The sequence below is a fragment of the Peromyscus eremicus genome, chromosome 23 (assembly GCF_949786415.1).
Source record: "Peromyscus eremicus chromosome 23, PerEre_H2_v1, whole genome shotgun sequence".
NCBI classification, from domain to species: domain Eukaryota; kingdom Metazoa; phylum Chordata; class Mammalia; order Rodentia; family Cricetidae; genus Peromyscus; species Peromyscus eremicus.
The window spans coordinates 4,798,214-4,819,604 of record NC_081438.1 but is presented as its reverse complement, the minus strand read 5'-3'; the positions used below and the strand labels follow the sequence as shown (position 1 = coordinate 4,819,604).

Sequence of the window (21,391 nt, the reverse complement as noted above, 5' to 3'; positions counted from 1 at the left end):
TGTACACATAGGTGGGCATGACTATGGAGGTCAGAGGTGAACCTGGAGTATTGTTCCTGAGGTGCTGTCTCCCTTGTTTTTTTTTTTTTTAAAGTCAAGGTCACTCACTGGCCTTGAAACTCACTGAGTAAGCTAGACTGGCTGGCCAGCAAGCCCTAGGGATTTGCCTGGCTCCTTCCCTGGTGCTGGGATCACCAGGGTGCACCACCATGCCTGGCTTTTATTATGTGGGTTCAGGATGTGGAACTCAGACCCTTGCAAAGGTGAACACTTTACTGAATGAGCAATATCCCCACCCCACCTGCCCTTTTGAGACCGGTGGACATATCCCTGGCTAGCCTGGAACTTGCTACGTAGACAAGGCTGGCCTTGAACTTACATTGCCCCTTCTTGTTTCTGCCTCTCTCATATCAGGATTACAAGTGAGTGCTTGTAATTACACTTGCTTTACTCTTTAACCAACGGCAAGTGATATACACATCAAATAACTTTAAAAAATTTGTATTATATTTATTTATTCGTGTGTGTGTGTGTGTGTGTGTGTGTGTGTGTATGTGTGTGTGTTTGTGTGTGGGTGTGTTTGTGTGTGTGTGTGGTGTGTGTGAAAACATGTGGAAGGTAGAGGACAACTTGAGAGGGTCAGTTCTGCACTTCTACCATGTGGTTCCCAGGGATCAAACTCAGTTTGCCAGACTTGGCAGCAAAGACTTTTACGTCCTAAGCCATCTTGCTGGTTCCAAATAATTGTTTTAAAATATATATATATTTTATAATTTGTTTTCTGCAAGTGTTTTTTTTTTCCTGCTTGCTTCACATACTTATATGTCTGTGATGATGTGAAAAAAATTTCTTGAGAGGAAAACAGTCTTTTTTTCTTTCTTTCTTTCTTTCTTTCTTTCTTTCTTTCTTTCTTCCTTCCTTCCTTCCTTCCTTCCTTCCTTTCTTTCTTTCTTTTTCTTTTCTTTCTTTGAGACAGGGTTTCTCCGTGTAGTTTTGGTAGCCTGTCCTGGATCTCACTCTGTAACCCAGGCTGGCCTCAAACTCACAGAGATCTGCCTGGCTCTGCGTCCCGAGTGCTGGGATTAAAGGCGTGCGCCACCACCGCCCGACAGTCAAGAGCACTTGTTGCTCCTGAAGAGGACCGGGATTCTATTCCTAGCACTCTCATGGTGGCACACAACCATCCACAATTCCTATTCTAGGGAATCCGACATCGACCTCTGAGGGTTTCAGGAATGAATGTAGTGCATATACATATGTGCAGGCAAAGCACTCATACACACCCAATAAAATAAATAAGCCTTAACATTTTTTAAGTGACTGCTGTGATCAAAACATTTGAATCTCTTGCAAACTCTTGTGTGGAATTCCTACCTCCCCAGCTGATGGCATTAGGAGATGGAGCCTTTGGAGATGATTGACAAGCAACAGAGCCTTTATCACTGCTGTTAATGCTCCCAGAGATCTGCCTTTCTCTCCTTCCACCACATGAGGGCATAGTGAGAAGCTGCCATCTGTAAACCAGCAAGAGGTCCTCACCAGGTACCAATGATCTTGAACTTCTCAGTAAGAAACAAATGCTTGTTATTGATAGGCCACTGGGCTTAACGGTTTTGTTATAGGAGTCTAAATGATCCAAGACAGTGACTTGTTCATCTTTTCTTTTGAGAAAAGGTCTCATAGCTCAGGCTGGCCCCAAATGTAGCCAAGGATGACTGAATTCTTGATTTTCCTGTCTCTGTGCTGGGATTACAGGGGTGTGCCACTACACCTGGTTTGGGAGGTACTGGGGATTGAACTGGGACGTCATAGGTGCCAAGTGAGTGTTCTGCCGGTGGATCTGCCTCAGCCCTGTTCATTCCTTTTTCAAAGCACCTACAGGGGCTGTGTTATGAAGTATACAAAGCTATGGGTGAGCTAACCTGTTTACCCTTTGCAAAAGAGAGGCTCTTTCAATCCCTGGAGACAAGAGAACTAGGAAAGGTATAGAATACTAATGTTAAATTATTCAGAGGTTTTTGAAAACCAGCTATGAAGTGGACTTGAAACTATGGTAAGTCCACCAGAAAACAGGTCAAAAGGGAGCCTTTGATAGGTTGTTTGGCATAAACCCAATCACAATATCCTTTGGCAATAAAAATGAGTTTTTTTTCCTTTGTCTCTAAACTATTATTTACTATTTATATATGGGTTTTAGGAGTTATGGGCAGACAACTTGGAGTCAGGGTCTCACGACGTAGCCCTGGCTGGTCTAGAACTCACAATGTAGACGAGGCTGGCCTCCAACTCACAAAGATCTACCTGCCTCTGTTTCTCAAGTGCTGGGATTAAAGGCCTGCCACCACGCCAAGGAGGGATTTTAAAACATTGTCTGGTCTTCAATCTCCCAGGCTTTGTCTCTTTTCGTTTCAGTTTCTCTATATCCATCAGTCCCCAGAGCTGAGAGGCCTCTGTGGAAATGAATGAAAACCACTAAAATGGGAAGAAACAAAGGCTGTTTATTCTCAATTCGAAAGGAACTTGATGCCCTACCCTGCCTTTGATAGTCAGAGGCCGGCAGAAGGAGGGTGGGGGACAGGGAAAGCTTCAGATATGCCCTGATGGAGGTTTCTGGTGTAGGCAAGTTGGAGATAAGACATCCTGAAGCTGGGTCAGTGTAACTGGTTGGGAGGCTTATTTGGCTTCCTCTGAACAAGTTAAGAGTTTATTAGTGAAACTGCCATTTACTGACTAAATCCTGGTGGTGTGGCCATGAGGATTTCTGCAGTGACTGTAGAATTCCATTGCCACACAGAGGGTCTGGCTATTGTCTGGTTGCATATGACTTCTCACATCCCTTCTGGTTCCCCCTGGCAGGGTACTGAAGACTCGGACCATCCTGGCAGAGAACCGGAAGGAGGGACAATGAGGCTGAGTCTAGGATAAGACAGTGATCAAAAATGCAGAGGCGTTTACAGAGGAAACTAGCTGGGTGCAAATGAAGCTTTCCCCTCTCTCTTCCTAGACAGGGTGAGGGTGACACTGTCTTGGATGTCATAGGATTTAAAGTCAAGCCAGTCCTGCAAGATGTGGCCCTGGAACTCCAGCTGCTGCTCCTGGCTTTGAAAGCCCTGCCGGTCTTCAATCTGCTGCTTCAGGCTCAGGACAAAGTCAAGGGGGTGGATGGCGTAGGCGTGGCTCCCACCATCCGGGTTTTTCACAAAGACCTGGATCTCGGGGGAGATGGTGTCCAGCAGGCAGATGTGGATGTGGGAAAAGATTCCGTAGTAGGCAAATGAACAATGGCTCCTGAGGAGCTGCCGGGTGCCGCCGGGCTCTTGAAAGGACAGGCGCTGCAGGCCGGAGTAGCCCCGGCTCCGTCGGATTTTCTCTTTAAGTTTCTTTATGGGTTCATAAGGGTTCACCCAGAGGATTAAATCGGGGTGACCCCACTGCTCCACTGTCACCTGGATATCTGGTGCTCTCTGCAAGACAGGAGAGGCAGGGTTAGGCTCACATTTCTGTCTGATGACCTGTACATTCCCTTCCCAGATTCATCTTCGTCATAGCAAAAACAGCTTCCTCGTCACTGTCATGATCATGATCATCATCAGCAGCAGCAGCAGCAGCAGATGTTTGGGGAGTGCCAATCACTTGTATTGGGGAGTGCCCAATCTTACTGGGCATCTCCCATGAGTACATTTTCAGCCCCATGAGGTTGGCTCTCCCCCCACTTGGTAGTCACAATGATTGTGCCCACGTAGAGCTCAGTATTCACTGCATGGCACAGCAGAGTTTTGAAGGACTCTAAGCCTAGCGTTGTAAAGTTTTCAAGATAAAAAAAAAATCCTCCAGCCCAGGTGGGGGTGACATATATGTGTCATTCTGGCACTCAGAACAGGGGATCGTGAGCTCGAGAGTGTCCTAGGATACACAGTGAAGCCTGGCTTCAAAAATCCCAGAGGCACAGGCTGGGTATGGTGGTGCACACCTTTAATCCCAGCACTCTGGAGGCAGAGGCGGGCAGATCTCTGTGAATTTGAGGCTAGTCTGGTCTATAGAGCGAGCTCCAGGACAGTCAGGGCTACGTAGTCCTGGTTTCATAAATAAACCCCGGAGGCATACCTTTCCGTCCTAGCCACTGGTTTTATTTGGCTGTAGCCCCTCATTTTCTGCCTGCACCTTACTTTAGAGTCTCTGCTCTAGTTTCTGCCATCTGCAGCCTCTTGTTCTCACACGTACGATGCTCATCCCCACCTCCCGTTCTTTTCTCTTCAACCTGGAGTATCTTGGAGAAAGAGCTAGATAGATAGATAGATAGACAGACAGATAGTGTGAGTGTGTGTGTGTGTGTTTGTGTGTGTGAGTGTGTATGAGTATGTGTGTGTGAGTGTGTGTATGAGTATGTGTGTGTGAGTATGTATGAGTGTGTGAGTATATGAGAATGTGTGTGTGTGAGTGTGTATGAGTATGTGTGTGTGAGTGTATATGAGTGTGTGTGTATGAGTATGTGTGTGTGAGAGTGTGTATGAGTATGTGTGTGAGTGTGTGTTTCTGTGAGTGTATGTGAGTGTGTGTGAGTGTGTGAGTATGAATTTGTGAGTGTGTATGAGTGTGTGTGTGAGTGTGTATGAGTGTGTGTGTGTATGAGTATGTGTGTGTGTGAGAGAGAGTATGTGTCTGTGTGACAGTGTACATGTGGAGGACAGACAACTTTCAGGAGTCAATTCTGTTCCTTCTACCATGTAGGCACCAGGGATGGAACTCAGGTCCTCAGGCTTAGCAGCAAGCCCCTTCACCCACAGAGCCTTCTCACTGGCATTTATATCCTTGTCGGGTGCTTTGGGCTCACTCCAGCTTGAAGTTCCTGCAGGGAATCTTGCCTGGTGATTCTAGCTAGTGTTTACTGTCTGTTTCCAGAGCCCCATTAAAGACCTAATTGAACCTAGCTTTGCTGCCTATTAGCACTATGACCTTGATTCCTTGACTTAACCCCTCCGGAGCCTCAGCTTGCCTTTCTGAAAAATGGAAACAATAGTCCTTACAGTAACAAACAACAAAGATAGTGATAATATTCAACCTTTCCCTAGAATTGCCTGTGAAGTTCAGTAGAGACAGCCCCTAGATAAATACTTTGCAAGTTGTAAATACTAGATTATTATGCTCTTTCCCTGTGTCGGAGATGTACCATCGTACAGTGTTTCTTAGTGCTTCTCGTTTTCCGAGAGTCTCATCTCTTTGGTAATCTGTCTTGCAGGTTTGCGCAAACCTGCTCTAGTTTGCTGCTAATAGTGTTGTATGTATTCCTCAACAACAAGGTCATGTCCCATTTCTGTACCTTCCACACTTCCTCCTCCCTCTCTCCCCAACCCCAAGTCCAATGCTGGCACCTAACAGCTGAGTGACTTGACCTAGCTGTACTCAGAGCACACAAGCAGTAATCGGGAATGTGAACCTGAGATTCCAGTAGGGGAAGAGTGTAAGGATGTAAAAGTTGGGATCTCAAGGATTAGAAAAATCCAAGTTCATAGCTGGCTGCAGGGTGGTGTCGCAGGCTTCCTGCCTCTGAAGTGCTGTTCTCCACAGGCACCTAACTGGGCAAACCAACACGATGCAGGTGTAGTGTTTGGATTGTCAGCCACTAACAGTCCTGGGAGGAGCCATTACCTTCACAGTCCAGCTGGGGACCGGGGTGTCCCTGTTGTCATAGCAACAGTCCTGTTTCAGACACTGGTTGGCCCGCTGAGCAACTATGTCCCATCTGTACCCTTCCGCCACATTGTGGGTAGGGTCTGCCGGGTCCAGGATGATGGGTCTGCAACACAGAGAGAGGATGCCCAGGATCTTTCCAGTTTGGAGGCTATTGTCTGGGGAGACGCTTCTCAGCCACCATCCTTTCCAGCCACAGAGCATCTGTCCATCCCCCAGAGCTGTCAGTCAAGGAGGGCCTTAAACTATCTATCACAGGAGAGCAAAGGCATGAAGAAGATGAGATTTTGGAGAGGATGAGGCTGCTGGGTGCATCCTGGAGCAGTACGAGATGTCCACTCCGGCAGGGGAGACCTCTCAAAGTCATGACAGGCTGCCCAAGTTTGAGGCCAAATTTGATGAATGGCCTTTGATAACAGTGACACCACCATCATCATCTATCGATAACTTCTGAAGCACTGGACCAGAACCTGAGTGAACCTGCTTTAATCCTCTCAACAGTTCTAGAGGGATTATCCTTACTATTATTGCTATCCCTGTTTTAGAGGCGAAGGAATGGAGACCTAGACCTTAAGGTCTCATGGTTGATAGAGAAGGTTCCAATTCTCCTACCTCAGCAGGGAAAGCTCAGTCTGCCTCTAAGATGTCTCTCCTGTATGCAAACACTGAATGACTAAACGTTACTGGCTTGAGTGGAGCCCGATGGCCTTCATGGGCCCCATGGGAGACTGCCTGAGGTAGACTCCACGTCCATAAGTAAGACCTACACTTTGTGTTCCTGGAGGTCGGGGCTTAGGAGTGGTGACTTTGTCCCTGGGATAGAATGTGAAAGCAGGCTCCTGGGGTGAACTGGACACTTTGAGCTCCATGCCTTTGGCTCCAGGCATCCCCCACTATCTGACCGAGATGATCAGGGAGCAGCCCATGCTGTCCCAAAGGCAGTCTCAGTGCACACTTAATAAAGTCAAGTCATAAGACTCCATATTTTCCCCCAGTCTCTCTCTTTTTGCTTTTTTCTGTGGGACTTTGTGTCCAGCGGTGGCCCAGTACCTTTCCCTTTTGAGCTGTTTCCTGACACAGTCCTCGATGACTGGGTTCTGCAGCGTGTAGTACTTGGTCCAGTAGATGCAGATGAGTTCATGATCCTGGAGCAACTCCATCACAGTGGCGAGCCCTTCATCCAGCCTGAAGTTAGCATCCTCCTGGGTGCCTGCTTCCCATGCATAGACAGTTAGTAGTTCCAGGGCATAGAGAGGGGGCAGGTTGGCCCGGGGGCACTTGTCTCTCACATACTGCAGAGAGAGGGGAGAGAGACGGAGAGGGACGTAAAGATTAAGTGTAAGGAGGGCATCCGGCCCAGGGGCAGAAAGTCCAAAGTCTAACCTGGGTTCTTTTACCTACTGGCTGTGTGACCTTGGCCAAGTTGCTTTCCCTCTCTGGGCCTTGGCTTTCCCATTTTAGGATTAAGGGCCTAGTAGGATTCAAATTGTGTCTGAATTAAAATTTAGGGGAATATAATTTATCTTTGAATCTCTCCTCCTCCTCCTCCTCCTCTTCCTCCTCCTTCTTCGTGTGTGTGTGTGTGTGTGTGTGTGTGTGTGTGTGTGTATGTGAAGTTAGTTCCTCTCTACAACCTTTACATGGGTTCCTGGGGTCAGGTTAAATTCTGGTCACCAAGCTTGTGTGGCTAGCACTTTTACCCCACTGAGACATCTCATCAGATGGATTTGAAATTCTTTTTGTATGTTTATAAAAGCGTGTGACAATACGTGGACATGGGTGTGGGGGCTAGAGGTCCGTGTGATATATTTTCCTCAGTTGCCCTCCACATTTTTTGTTGTTGTTGTTTTCTTCGAGACAGGGTTTCTCTGTGTAGCTTTGCACGCTTCCTGGATCTTGTTCTGTAGACCAGACTGGCCTCGAACTCACAGAGATCCGCCTGACTCTGCCTCCCGAGTGCTGGGATTAAAGGCGTGCGCCACCACTGCCTGTCAGGCATTTTCTTAATTAGTGATCGATGAGGGAGGGCCCAACCCATGATGGGTGCACAATTCCTTGGATGGTGGTCCTGGGTTCTATAAGAAAGCAGGCTGAGCAAGCCATAGGGAGCAATCCAGTAAGCAGCACCCCTCCATGGCTTCTGCATCAGCTCCAGGTTCCAGCCCTCCTTGTTCCTGTCTTGACTTCCTCCAATGATGGACTATAATGTGGAAGTGTAAGCCAAATAAACCCTTTCCTTCCCAACTTGCTTTTGGTCGTGGTGTTTCATCATAGCAATTGTAACCCAAACTAAGACATAACTCTTTTTACTTTTTTTTCAAGGCCTGGCTATGAAGCCCAGGTTCATGCGTGTGTGTGTGTGTGTGTGTGTGTGTGTGTGTGTGTGTGTGTGTGTGTGTCTGTGTATGTGTGTGTGTGTATGTGTGTGTGTGTGTGTTACAGATGAGTATTCCACCTGACAGCTAATTTTTTTTTTTTAAAACTTTTTTTTTTTTTTTTTAAGATTTTATTTATTTATTATGTATACAGTGTTCTGTCAGCACATATCCCTGCAGGCCAGAAGAGGGCGCCAGATCTCATTACAGATGGTTGTGAGCCACCATGTGGTTGCTGGGAATTGAACTCAGGACCTTTGGAAGAGCAAGCAGTGCTCTTAACCTCTGAGCCATCTCTCCAGCCCTAATTTTTTTTTTTAAAGAGTAGATTGATTATAATAGAATCCATCCATGGGCAATCTCTTTTTCCTCACTCCAGTATAGTGAATTTATGGAGTGTAGCTGGAGATGAATTCACAGGTAAAGGTGAGCAGTGCCATCAAAGGGTACTGAGATCGAATTTTACCAGACTCCTTAAAAAATTACTTTATTTTTAAATCATGTGTGTGTGTGTGTGTGTGTGTGTGTGTATTCATGTATGTGTATGAGTGTGTGAGTGTGGGTACCCATGGAGGCCAGAGACACTGACCAGATCCTCTAAAGCTGGGGGTACAGGCAGCTGTGAGCTGCCTGATCTTGGCCCTGAGAACTGAACTCGGGTCCTCTGGAAGAGTAGTGCCTGCCCTTAACAGCTGAGTCATCTCTCTAGCTCCTGCGTAGCTGTTTTTGAGACAGGGTCTCACTGTGTAGCCCAGGCTGGCCTGGAGCTCACTATATAGTCCAGGATATTCCTTTTGCTTCAGTCTCAGTGTTGGGGAGCATTTAACTATGCAAAGATGTGTTGCATTTTGTTTACGCTGAAGAATATTTGTTTAACTATGTAAAGGTATATTGCATTTGTTTAATTATGTAAAGATGTGTTGCTGTTTTACCTTTGTCTGCCTAAGGCACCTGATTGGTCTAATAAAAAGCTGAACAGCCGCCGGGCAGTGGTGGCGCACGCCTTTAATCCCAGCACTCGGGAGGCAGAGCCAGGTGGATTTCTGTGAGTTCTAGGCCAGCCTGGACTACCAAGTGAGTTCCAGGAAAAGGCGCAAAGCTACACAGAGAAACCCTGTCTCGAAAAACCAAAAAAAAAAAAAAAAAAAAAAGCTGAACGGCCAATAGTGAGGGAGGAGGTATAGGTGGACTTCCAGGTAGGGGAGAGAAATTTAGGCTGATGGGCAGGGGAGAAAAAGAGATGCCAGGGAGATGCCAGAGGGGGTTGTGGGCGTCTCAGGGGTTGGGGGGCAGCCTATCAGACACAGAGAAAGCAGGAAAGTAGGACATACAGAATGAAAGCAAGGTAAGAAGCCCCGAGACAAAACAGATGATTAGAAACAGGTTAAATTAAGTTAAAAAAAAAGCTAGTGGGACACGCCTAAGCTAAGGCTGGGCATTTGTAATTAATAAATCTCCCTGGTTTCATTTGGGAGCTGGTGGGTAGCCCAAAGAAAATGCTAAGTACATCCTAGCATTCTCCCACTCTCCCCTGACCCTGTTTCCTCTCGATGCCCCACCTCCCACCCCCCCACACACCCCCCACCCCCCACCCCCACCCCCCACCCCCGCAGTCCCCAACCCCCCCACCCCCCACCCTCACAGTCCCCTTACCTGCTGGTACCAGTGTTTGACCAACCGCAGGAAGCTCTTCAGCTTAGTTGGCCGGTGTTTCACGAAGTTTCTCTGCAGCTCGCTGAAGGATGGAGAGAAACTTCCAGGGTACCCATTAGCCTTGATCAGATTCACATAGACCTCAGGGGGTAACTGAGCATTAGGACAGGAAGGCCCTGAGGAGAGTGAAAACAAAGACTGAGTGAAGATTCTGGAAGCCCTGGGGAACCAAGTAGGTATTTGGGGAGGGCTCAGTCACTCTGGGGTTATGTCTCCAGGGAGACTTGAGACCTTGAGTGATGGTCTTTCCAGTGAGATTCATTCTCTCTCTCTTAGTTTTTTTTCAAGACAGGGTTTCGCCTGCCTGCCCTGGAACTCGCTCTGTAGACCAGGCTGGCCTCAAACTCACAGAGATCCACCTGCCTCTGCCTCCCGAGTGTTGAGGTTAAAGGCGTGCGCCACCACTACAACCAAGTTTTGCTGGTGAGGTTCTTTAAAAACTTCATTCTTTAAATTTTACTTTGGTGTCAGAGTCTCACTAGGTACCCATGGCTACTTGTTCTATAGACTGGCCTTGAACTCTTAGAGATCCACCTGACACTCTTTCCTGAGTGCTGGGATTAAAGGCATCCTCCAACACATCCCATCTGGTGAGATTCTTATTCCAGAGGGCCAGCTTTGGGCTCTCCATGTTCAGGTCCTCCCAGACATCCCCAACACTTCCAGATTTCTTTAATTTTTCTTTAATTTAATTTCATTTCATTTTATCAATAGATCTCTTTCTGGGTGATTGATTGAAATCTGGTGATATTCATAGGGGAGAACTGGGCCCATGCCATGCTATGAATGACTTTCTTCCTGAGGCTGGATCCTATTTCTTTCTTTCTTTCTTTCTTTCTTTCTTTCTTTCTTTCTTTCTTTCTTTCTTTCTTTCTTTCTTTCTTTGTTTCTTCCTTCCTTCCTTTCTTTCTTTCTTTCTTTCTTTCTTTCTTTCTTCTTCCTTCCTTCCTTCCTTCCTTTTTTTTTTTTTTTTTTTTTTCCTGAGACAGGGTTTCTCTGTGTAGCTTTGGAGCCTTTCCTGGAACTTGCTCTGTAGCCCAGACTGGCCTCGAACTCACAGAGATCTGCCTGCCTCTGCCTCCTGAGTGCTGGAATTAAAGGCGGCGCCACCACTGCCAGGCCTGGATCCTATTTTTAACACCCACAGAATAATGCTGTGCAGATTATAATCAGTGGGAGTTGGCATATGATACAACACTCATTATGGTTTGGATTTTCAGACTTGTGTGTGTGTGTGTGTGTGTGTGTGTGTGTGTGTGTGTGTATATAGTGTGTGTGCGTGTGTGCCTGCACGAGTTTGTATGTGCACAACATACATGGGTGCTCAAAGAAGTCAGAAAAGTGTGCTGGGTCCTATGGAGCTGGAGGTACAGGTGGTCGTGAGCTGCCATGTGGTCCATAAACTAGGTCCTTGGCGAGAGTAATTTCCCTTAACCACTGAGCCATCTCTCCAGGCCTGGTTTGGGTATTAAGTGTCCCCTGAAGACCCATGTGCTAAAGGTTTAGTTGTCAATCTGAGGTGAACCGTTAAGGGGTGGAGACTAGAAGAAGGAAGTCAGGTCATTGGGGCTGCCTTTGAAGGGACTATAGAGACACCTCTCTTAAGGACAGCTCCCTCCCTCCCACAACTCCTTCCTGGAAGATGAGCAAGTCTCTTCCTCCGTCACATTACTCCATGCTAGCTTGACATGTAGGCCGGAGACAACAGAAAGAACCGCACGGTCAGTTACTGAAACCTCTGACACCGTGAGCCCAACCAGGGCTTTCCTCCTTGTAAGTCGCTTCTCTTGGGTCTTTTGTCACAGTGTTTTGAAGCTGACTGACATCATATCACCAGCCTTAGAGTAAGACCTGGTGGAGAGCCAACACTTAGGAGTCTCTGCCTGAGGACAGACAGCGAGTGCAGGTGACTTAACCCTCCGGCGTCTGGGGCTGCCCTCAGCTAACCGATAATCACTGCAGTGCCAGGGGGTAGTGGACAAGGTGGAGGAGGTCCCTATAGTAATCGTCTGAGCCCTGCAGGGCCGGGAAGCCAGTTCCTCAGGCTGAGGGAGGCATTTAGCGCCTTCCCCTTTCTGTTTTTAAGTCCCCAATGAAGTGTATGTCCCTTCCCCACAGGTCTGCTTCTGGGAATGCGGTGTGTGTCCAGACACAGCAAGTGTCTTGTAGGAAGGACTCAGTTCCTAATCTGAGTCCTTCCCCTGCTTGGGTGTCCGAGCTTTCCGAGTATTCTTCCCACGGTAAGTCCCTCCCTGAACATGATTTGGTCCTTATCCAGCGTACCCCATTCTTTCCCACCGTTTGTCATGTGTTCAGAGTGTGCCTCTGTGATAAGTTTCTGTTTCCCAGGTCTGAGTGTGTTAGTCTTGAGCACACGGTGGCAGCTGAGCCCCAGCCCAGGATGTGGGTAGCGTGGAGGAATGCACGTGGCCACCAGAGGCAAGGGGTCACAGTCTCCTGGGGTGGGTAGGCCGGACATGTAAGACGTCTGTTCCCCTTACCCAGGGCTCTGTAGGCAGGCACAATGGTGACAGTGATGGGATCCCAGGTCTCCCTTGTTCTGATAGTGAAGATGAGACCAGTGGGGACACCTTCAGTCACTCCCAGGTTATGGAGCCCCAGGTCCAGCAGCTCTTGGCAATAGTACATCCTTTTCTGTATGATTCTCAGTACAGCTTGGTGATGCTTAGCCTCTTCTTGGAAGCTGTGGAAACAGCTCAGGAACACCACCAGCTCCACATCCGTGGTACTCCGAAGCACTGTGCCGTTCCCGAAGCAGCCCACCTGTGGAAGACAGGACTCTGTCACCCCAAGGCCCTCTGCCATGTGCCCAGCAGCCTTAGGGCTCTTCCATGCAGTATATCCCTTTAATATATAGTCCTCCCATGGGGGCTGGGTGAGAACTGCTACCATCTCACGTCACAGGTGCAGAGAGATGGAGGGTGAACTTGGCACTCAGGATCTCTGGCAGCTGGACTCCAGCACCCCAGGCCTCCTTATGGTTTCTTTTCTGACATCGGGTCTCCCTAGGCATCCTAGAGCTTGCTGCGTAGCTCAGGCTGTCTTTGAACTCACGAGCCTCCTGACTGATTCAGCCTCCCAAGCAATGGGGTTACAGGCATGCCCTGCCATAGCAGCCCCTGCTTATCCACTACACTGTACACCTTTGGAGACTCAGTCTTGTCCAACCCAGAGAAAGGCCCACTCTAAGGGAATAATGACTGAGTATCCCTAATCTGAAAACTCCAAAATGTTCAGAATCCAAGAGTATTTTAATTGCGGACATGCCACATCCCTGACCTCGTGTGACCCAAAATATTGTACAAAAGTGCCTTTGGGCTGTGTGAAAACACATGGACATATGAGTAGATCTGGGTCCTATCCTAAGGTATCTCATTATGTTTATGTAAATAAGTCAAAGCCCAGTGTGTGGGGGATTTCTAAACCTGAAACATGTCTGGGCCTTAAGTATCTGATAAAGGGCTCCCAGCCTGTAGAAATATCTACTGAATGGGCTGTGAAACAGATAGTCAGCCTCATCCGTCCATGCTCCCTCCCACCCTCCTTCCCTCCCTCCCTCCCTCCCTGAAACTGTATTTGGATGGATCAAGGAGCCTCCATGACCGTAGGCAAGCACTTTGGTACTGGATACCTAACCCTGACCTTTGAATCTCATCCCTGGTTTATCTGCTATGTGATCATTAGGAGCCCAAAGTCCATCACGAGTAAAATGAAAATAATAATGAAATGTGAGTCATTAGAATCCAGGCAAGGTCAATTACAATACTGTATGCGGAGGGCGGGGTGTGGGGCCCGGGGTCCTGGATGTCAGTGTGTGTCTCTTCTTTTTCATTTAGTTGATTCTTCTGCTGCCTAGATATAGTCTCCCTGTCTCTTAATGGCAGGTGACTGAACTGTTTAATTTTTTTTTTAAATTTTATATGTACACACACACACACACACACACACACACACACACACACACACACACGGCACACATGGAGGACACAGGACAACTGATGGGGGTTCCTTCCTTCCTTTCACCAAGTGGGTTCCTGGGATTACACCCAGGCTGTCAGGCTTGGTAGTAGGCATCTTTCCATGCGGAGCCATCCTGCTGGCCAAAGAACCAGATGATTCTGAAGAGAGAGCCAAAGTTTACTCTCCAGGCTCTGCCTCCCTGGCATACAATCCCTCTGGCTCCCCTCTTTCTCACCCCACATTGGTGCGCGTGGGGCTGCCGGGGGAGGGTCAGTCTCCAGGTGGCTACCGTTCCTGGTCAGGGGAGTCAGTGCAGAAATTAAAATTCTGCCGTCACAGACTGAGCAGCCCCTGTATCTGGTACCACCAAAGACTATTTAATACAATTCTCCACTCTCATCACCGCAGAGACGGGGCCTGTGACCCATCTCCCCAGCTGGGAAGACAGAGGGAGTGGAGCACAGTCTGCTTGCAAGGTCTCCCAGCCAGACAGGGAGCCAGATGGAAAGTCAGAAGACATGGCCGGCCGGTACCTCTTCCTCCTCTATGTCCTGGGATGCTGTCCATGAACCACACTCTGTTCCCAAGGAGCAGGCACCTGCCATCATTATTCTCCATTTTTATTCTGATCCCACCAGTCTTCGGACTCAGTATTCCTACCCTGAGAGAAAGGACTGGAGATTGGTGCTGGATGTGGGCACAGGACAATCCCTCTCAGGTCCTGTCTACACTGCCCTCTCCCTTCCCTGAGCAGTTTAGAACAGACTTCATGATTTGCTTCTGTTGGAATCTACTCACACCTGATTGGTTAGATGAGCATTCATTCATGTGGACAGCTCAGGGCCCCCCCACCCCGCCGCTCCCCCGGAAACTCCAAAGGTGCAAGGAATGTAGGCTTCGAGTCTAGGGTGCATTCTCGGCGTCTTGCTCTTTGGGTGTGGCTATCATTTAGTGGATTAAGGGAAGGAGAGCTGAGGCTTAACAGTTAGCATCTGTCACCATCAAAACTCATTCTGTTTGTTGACTCTTCCTAGGTACTTTCGATTCTATCCACCGCACCCTTAGGTATGTCAGGGAGGGAGTGGTCGAGAGGATGGCCTTGCCCAAGAGAGAAGTCCCACCGACCAGAAAGAAGCCCTAGGTAAGGGTCACAAAGAAAGCTTTGTGTCTAAGAATTTACCCTGAGATAACCTTTAGGCTGCACTGCCTCTGTGCCGGGTGGTGGGAGTTGATGTTCATGATGCCACAATCACAGTCGGGCACTCCAAGGGTCTGAGACACGAGACGGTACCATCAAAGCCACACAGCTGCTGAGAGGAAAAGCCCAGAGACAAATCCAGCTCTGAGTGGTGGCACAGCTAGGACTGTCACTTCTAAATCACGTGACCTGGGGCCTTGGAGACAGGATTGGTGCAAGGAAGGCACAGGGGCTCAAGGCTACTGAATCCTTCCCAAAGTTAAAGCCTTAGGCTGGGAATCCAGAGTCCTAACTCTAGCCCGGATGTTGCCACCAATTTGGCGTGTGACATTAGGCCATGTCACCCTCTCTGTGGGTCAGTCTCCTTCATGTTTAAATGAACAATTGACTGAGGCTAGTTCTCTAAAATTGTGTGTGTGTGTGTGTGTGTGTGTGTGTGTGTGTGTGTGCACCTGTGTGTGGAGGCCAGAGGTCAACCTTGAGGATCATTCCTTAGGCTGTCCACCTTGTTTTTAGACACTGGGGGTCTCTTACTGTGACCTGGGGCTTGCTGACTCGGCTAGGCTGGTGGGAGTCCTGGTGATTCTCCTGTCTCTGCCTCCCTAGGGCTGGAATTCTAAGTGTGTGCAACCACACTCAGCTCTTTACGGGGGTGCTGGAGATCCAGCTCAGGTCTTCAGTTTACAGTTGCCCTACCCCTTCCAGAATCTGCTGAACTCTGCCTGTCCTGAGCTGTGATCCTAGCTAGCCTCGGGGTGGATGAGGTAGCTGGAGGAAGGATTTAAGGGGAAAAGGTCTTAGAACCTTGGGTCACAGCTTGAGTATTCAAATTCACACCCTAGCTCCAACACCAGCCATGCAACTGGTGAGTAAGCCACACTGCCCCTCTCAGCCTCCATTCTAAAAATCTTTCTGTTATCAGAAAATTAAAACACAGACAAGTAGGAGGAAGATACAAAGAACACCCAGGCACCCAGCACATCAGAACCTGTCACGTCTGTGTCTGTCTGTCTTTTGTAGGCCCAGAGTCTCGTACACACTGAACGTTTGTTCACCTTAACAAGCAGTAAGGAGCTTTGTCCCAAAACAGCATAGCATGTGAGTCCCCCCAAAAGAGAGCCCCCAACCCCAGCAGGTGCTATTAGACTTGGCAAAACAAACAGTGGTTTTCTTCCCCAAATGCACGCCACATTAAACATTTACCAATCGTCCCTAAACACACACACACACACACACACACACACACACACACACACACACACACTCTCTCTCTCTCTCTCTCTTTCTTCTTATCTGAATCTTGTAACCTAGGCTGGCTTCCAACCCATGGTCCTCTTGCTTCCACCTCCCAAGTGTTGGGATTGCAGGAGTGGGCCCCCACGTCGGGCTCCCCAAACTGTATGTTACTGTATTTTAGTCGTCAGGATCCAACGAGAGGCCTCGCATTGCATGTGGCCATTATAACGCTTACACCTCTGTTCGGCGCATCTGTAAAGTGGGAAAAGAACTGTATCTACCTCACAGAACGTAAGCCTTAATGATGGAACATTAAGGGTTAGGCTACCATACTCCCCAAAGGTGGTCTATTAGCTTTTTTACTGGTTCATTCTGCTCAAGGCAATGGGCTGTAGACGGCTAGCTGGGGTATCCTGAGATGTCAGACGTGTGAACTAGGGACTGTGAGTTAAGGGGACCCCTGGCACTGGGTTTTGCCTTCTCCTGGTTAGGAAGGGAGGGGTCCAGTCTTACCTTGACCACCTTCAGCACCCGCACGTCCCGGGGCAGTCCACGTTCTCCCTGGAAGTTCTCCTGCCTCAGGAATTCTTCCACCGTCCTCACAGTGTCCAGCACCTCCTCTTTCCATTCTCTGGTTGGCTGCAGCCACTGAGCCACGAAGGAGTCCAGCTTGGAGGCTGGGAAGCTGTACAGCTCCTGGGCCAGTGCCATGTTGGTGCTGACTGGCCCACTGCTGCAGGGTTATATAGCCAAGCACCCACCCAACTTCCCGGACACACCTCCTTTTTTTTTTAAGGTGGCTCTTTTCCAGCTGACCTCTAACACCCTGTGGTGGGAAGGATGGGAAAAGAGAGGAAGGTGGGAGTAACAGGCTTACTGGGGGTCCCCTTCTTGGAGATGTACTGTCATGGGAGATGTGCTGGGGGATGGGAGGCTGGGGCCTCCTTAACAAGTGGGTCGGGGCCGCCTTAACAAGGCTGGCATCCTGCCAACCTTTGTCCTGTAGGTTTCGATTCTCTACACACGGAGTTTCCCTTCTGTGACGTGTGTAAACTGAAATTGGCTTGAGTTTGACCTTCTGGGGACACCTTGTCTAGATGACTCAGGCCAGCTGCCCCCACCCATCATATGGAAACTGAGGTTTGGAAAGAGAAAGGGCCAACTCATGGTCGTGGTAAGGAGTGAGGACTGGAATCGAAAGGACACTCTGAAGTCACCAGAGGCTTGGCCTCGTGGACCTTCCTACTTTATTGTTTAAAAGAATCTTAAAATTTAAATTATATTATTTATTTGGGGGTTTTTTTGGGGGGGAGGGCGTGCATGCCTTGGTGCAAATGTAGGGGTCAGTTCTCTGCTTCCACCACATGGGCTCCAGGAATCGAACACGGGTCATCAGGCTTGGCAGCAAGCAGCTTTACCTGCTGAGCCATCTTGCTGACCCAGACCCTCACATTCTTTTTGTTTTGTTTTGTTTTTTGAGACAGGGTTTCTCTGTGTAGCTTTGTGCCTTTCCTGGAACTCACTTGGTAGCCCAGGCTGGCCTCGAACTCACAGAGATCCGCCTGGCTCTGCCTCCCAAGTGCTGGGATTAAAGGTGTGCGCCACCACCGCCCAGCGACCCTCACATTCTTAATGCACCAGCTCGGTTTAGTCACGAGCGCCACCTCATAAATTTGCGCTGCTGAAACGTAAGACGACCGAGCAGAGAATATACGTGGTCAAGAATTTCTGTTTTCTTACAAAGCATTGATTAAGTGGCTCGTGGACACCGCACTAGAAAGACAAGCTAAGAAAAGCTTCAGACCCACAGGGCTCTCTGAGCAACGGAGCAAATGAGCAGGAAGGGAGATTCCTAGAGTCTAGGGTGTGATGCTTTCCCTGCTGCCAGCAGGTACAGAGACCTGGGAGGAAGCCAGGGAGAAGAATTTGTTGAGGGTCGATGGCAGTGCCAGCAAACACCCGTGTAACATGAGTCTTGCTGACTAGAGTCAGAGGGATGCGGTAGCTCGGTAGCTCAGGGGCAGAGGGTCTGAAGAGGGTGGGAAGCCCTAGGCTCAATCCCACAGAACCACAAACGAAGGAACGCAGACCAACTAGAAGTCAGTCAGGAAGGAGGGAGCGCGTAGAGGCTGAGAAATGGGAGCAAGGCTGCTTGCCAGGGACTCATAGGGTGAACAGACCTGGGCATTCGCTGAGGAGGGGACACATCTAGGTGGGAGAGCACAGCGCTTCTCACTCACCTATTCCCCACTTTCCTGTGTTCATTCATCCAACAGACATTTACTGAACACTCACTGTGTTCCAGGAACAAGAATCCCTGTCCCCAGAGAACTTACATACCAGTGGTTAGAAAGACAACAAGCCATATTAACAAGTAAAATGAGAGTAAGTAAAAAGTCAATGAGAACTAAGCAGAAAAATAAAACAGAAAGGGGCCAATAGGTTGTGTGTGTGTGTGTGTGTGTGTGTGTGTGTGTGTGTGTGTGTGTGATATAGGTGCTTGGTCTATATAATCAGGGAGGGCTCACTTGAGGAGGGCTTGAACAAAGACAAGAAGGCAGTGCAGAGTGAGCCTTACATACATACGGCAGCCTTACATACAGCAGACGGAAGAGATCCTTTGTGGCAGAAAGAAAAACATGAGCATGTGCAAAGGTCCTGTGGCGGCAATGTGCTTATTGGGTCTGAGGAATATCAGGGTGCCTAGAACAGAATAATCATGGTGGGGAGTTGAAAGGGAATAAGAACCGAGTCATAAAGAGTGGGAGGCAAATGCTGCAGCCTCTTGAAGACTATCGTGACTTTGGCTTTATTTAGAAAGAAATGAGGAACAGTTGGAGAGTTCTGAGCAGAGGATGGCTATATGGGCTGACTGATTATTTTTTCTCTTTTGGTTTTTGGAAACAGGGTTTCTCTGTAGCCATGGCTGTCCTGGAACTCACTCTGTAGCCCAGGCTGGCCTGGAACTCACAGAGATCCGCCTGCCTCTGCCTCCCGTGTGCTGGGATTAAAGGTGTGCACCACCACTGCCTGGTTCTGACTGATATTTTAAAAGACACCTTTTGTTTGATTAATTAATAACTTGAATGTGCGTATGGGCACTCACATGTGCATTACACACAATATTAATAAAATGAAATACTTAAAAAATGATGCCCCTAACACGGAGATAGTTAGAGCCACAAGACTCACGTGGAGAAGAAAGAGTGAATGGAGACTGAGCTCTGAAGCAGTTACAGGATTCAGAGTCTGGGGAGATGCAAGAGTTCAGCAAAGAAGAATAAGGAAATGCTGGAGAGTGAAGAAAAGAATGTTCTGGAAGCCGAGTGATAATATTGTTTGAGAAAGAGGAAGTGGCCCACTGGGTCACATGCCAGGTGAATATGTCCTGACTCTGCCCCGAAGGCAGTGGTGAGTCAGAAGCACATTGCAGCAGCGAGTTTAGACTTTAGGGCAATTGCTCTGTCATCTTCTGCCCTGAGGATGTATGGCGGAAACGCAAGAGTAGATGTAAGGTCTGGACCCCGTGTGGCAGTCCAAGTAGGACACAATGGTGGGCTGGCTGGTGGTGGCGCATGCCTTTGACCTCAGCACTAGGGAGGCAGAGGCAGGCGGGTCTCTGTGAGCTTGAAACCAGTCTGGTCGACCTAGTGAGTTCCATGTTAGCAGAGGCTACATAATGAGACCCTGTCGAAAGAAAGAAAAGGTGTGTGTGTGTGTGTGTGTGTGTGTGTGTGTGTGTGTGTGTATGCTGTGCATGTGTGTGCAGGCTGTATGTATGCTGTGTGTGTGTATTCTCTGTGTGCGTATGCTTTGTGTGTGTGTGCGTGCACGTGCGTGCGTGTGCGTGTGCGTGTGTGTGTGTGTGTGTGTGTGTGTGTGTGTATTCTGTGTGTGTAAGCACCATTGGAAGCATTTGGAAGTGTGTCCTGGGTTACCTGGAGTTGCAGCTGTGAACTGCAAATGCTGGATGCCGGGAATCAAACTCAGGTTCCCTGCGAGAACAGTGTGTGCTCTCAACCACTGATCCATCTCTCCAAGCCTTCTTCCTGGGCAGGAGGAATGATGCATGTCAGGATTGAGAGGAGAGATCCAGTTTGCAGGATGGGGGTGACTGGAGGAGGGACACAGGGGTCAGGGAGGGAGAGCAGACTGAGGTCCTCTAGGACAGTAGGAGTGTGTGGTGGTGATGGCCACCGTCTCTGAACAGACACACCCACTGGTGTGTCAGTTCTACTAGCAGTTAGAACACTTGCATTTCTGTTCTCTTGACTGTCAAACAGGGTGATTGATTACCAATCTAAGCCTCTTGTGGTGATGAAATAAATGGCATGTGGTCCGTGCTGGTCCTAGTACACTGAAAGTCTCAAGAAATAAGAGTCCCCAGTCTGTAGAATTCATAGTTTGATTGCCTTAGCCTAGGCAAGGGACTGAGTTTATCTTGGGTCAGGTGATCATCCCTCGCCAATCCGCTAAGGCCAGAGGGTAGAGTCATTGGTGTCAACAGGATTACTTGAGAATTGGAGAAGGCTAGCAGGATGATGAAGCCAGACTTCCTGGCATGTGCCTACTGTGGAGGGAGGCCAGGTAGGAGAGAAAAGTATCCTCCAGGAGACATGGGAGAGCCTGGATGTTCCCCAAAAGTCTTTCCTGGTTCCTCTTTCTCAGCTTCTGTGTAAACATAATCTCCTATATTCTGTCTGTCTGTCTGTCTGTCTTCGAGACAGGGTTTCTCTGTGTCGTCCTGGAACTCACTCTGTAGACCAGGCTGGCTTCGAACTCAGAGATCTGCCTGTCTCTGCCTCCAGAGTACTGGGTTTAAAGGCATGCATCCCCACCTCATGGCTAATTTCTTATATTTTAAGATCCCCTCACCATCTGTAAAATGTAGGATTGTTATTCCTACAGGTCCATCCAACTCCAAGGCAGCTGTGAAGATAGTCAAATGATATTGTCTGTGGAGACTCTTGGTATAAAGGCCACACCGGTGCATGGGATTCTGCATGTGTTGAGGGACAGATAAGTGAACTGAATTGAGCTGCTGACACAGAGGTCTCAGGGCAGAAAAGATGCCCCACTTGGGTTTATTCAGTGACATAAGGATGATGAAAAGAATTTGGGAGAAAGGAGGGACAAACAGCTCATGTGGCCTCTCCCTGGGCGTGAATGAGGGCTTTGGCTTTCGTCTCTTGCTGTGTGG

General features: G+C 48.6%; 1 protein-coding gene across 1 annotated transcript; it reads right to left on the bottom strand.

Moving 5' to 3' along the window:
• Positions 1–2,499: 2,499 nt before the first annotated feature.
• Positions 2,500–17,138, bottom strand: LOC131898139 (2'-5'-oligoadenylate synthase-like protein 1). The gene is made up of 6 exons (XM_059249243.1): positions 16,705–17,138; positions 12,278–12,560; positions 9,717–9,892; positions 6,739–6,980; positions 5,647–5,794; positions 2,500–3,464 (listed from the first exon to the last, which is right to left on the bottom strand). The coding sequence occupies exons 1-6, from the start codon at positions 16,900–16,902 to the stop codon at positions 2,964–2,966; spliced, it is 1,548 nt and encodes a 515-aa protein (XP_059105226.1). The 5' UTR covers positions 16,903–17,138; the 3' UTR covers positions 2,500–2,963.
• Positions 17,139–21,391: the final 4,253 nt, after the last annotated feature.

Excerpts from the sequence above, each read along its gene's own strand:
- LOC131898139 (XM_059249243.1), bottom strand. The coding sequence starts at position 16,902 with ATGGCACTGGCCCAGGAGCTGTACAGCTTCCCAGCCTCCAAGCTGGAC. Across the intron at positions 12,561-16,704 it reads GGGTGCTGAAGGTGGTCAAG|GTGGGCTGCTTCGGGAACGG; the intron begins GTAAGACTGGAC and ends TGTCTTCCACAG. Across the intron at positions 9,893-12,277 it reads GCCTGCCTACAGAGCCCTGG|GGCCTTCCTGTCCTAATGCT; the intron begins GTAAGGGGAACA and ends CACTCTCCTCAG.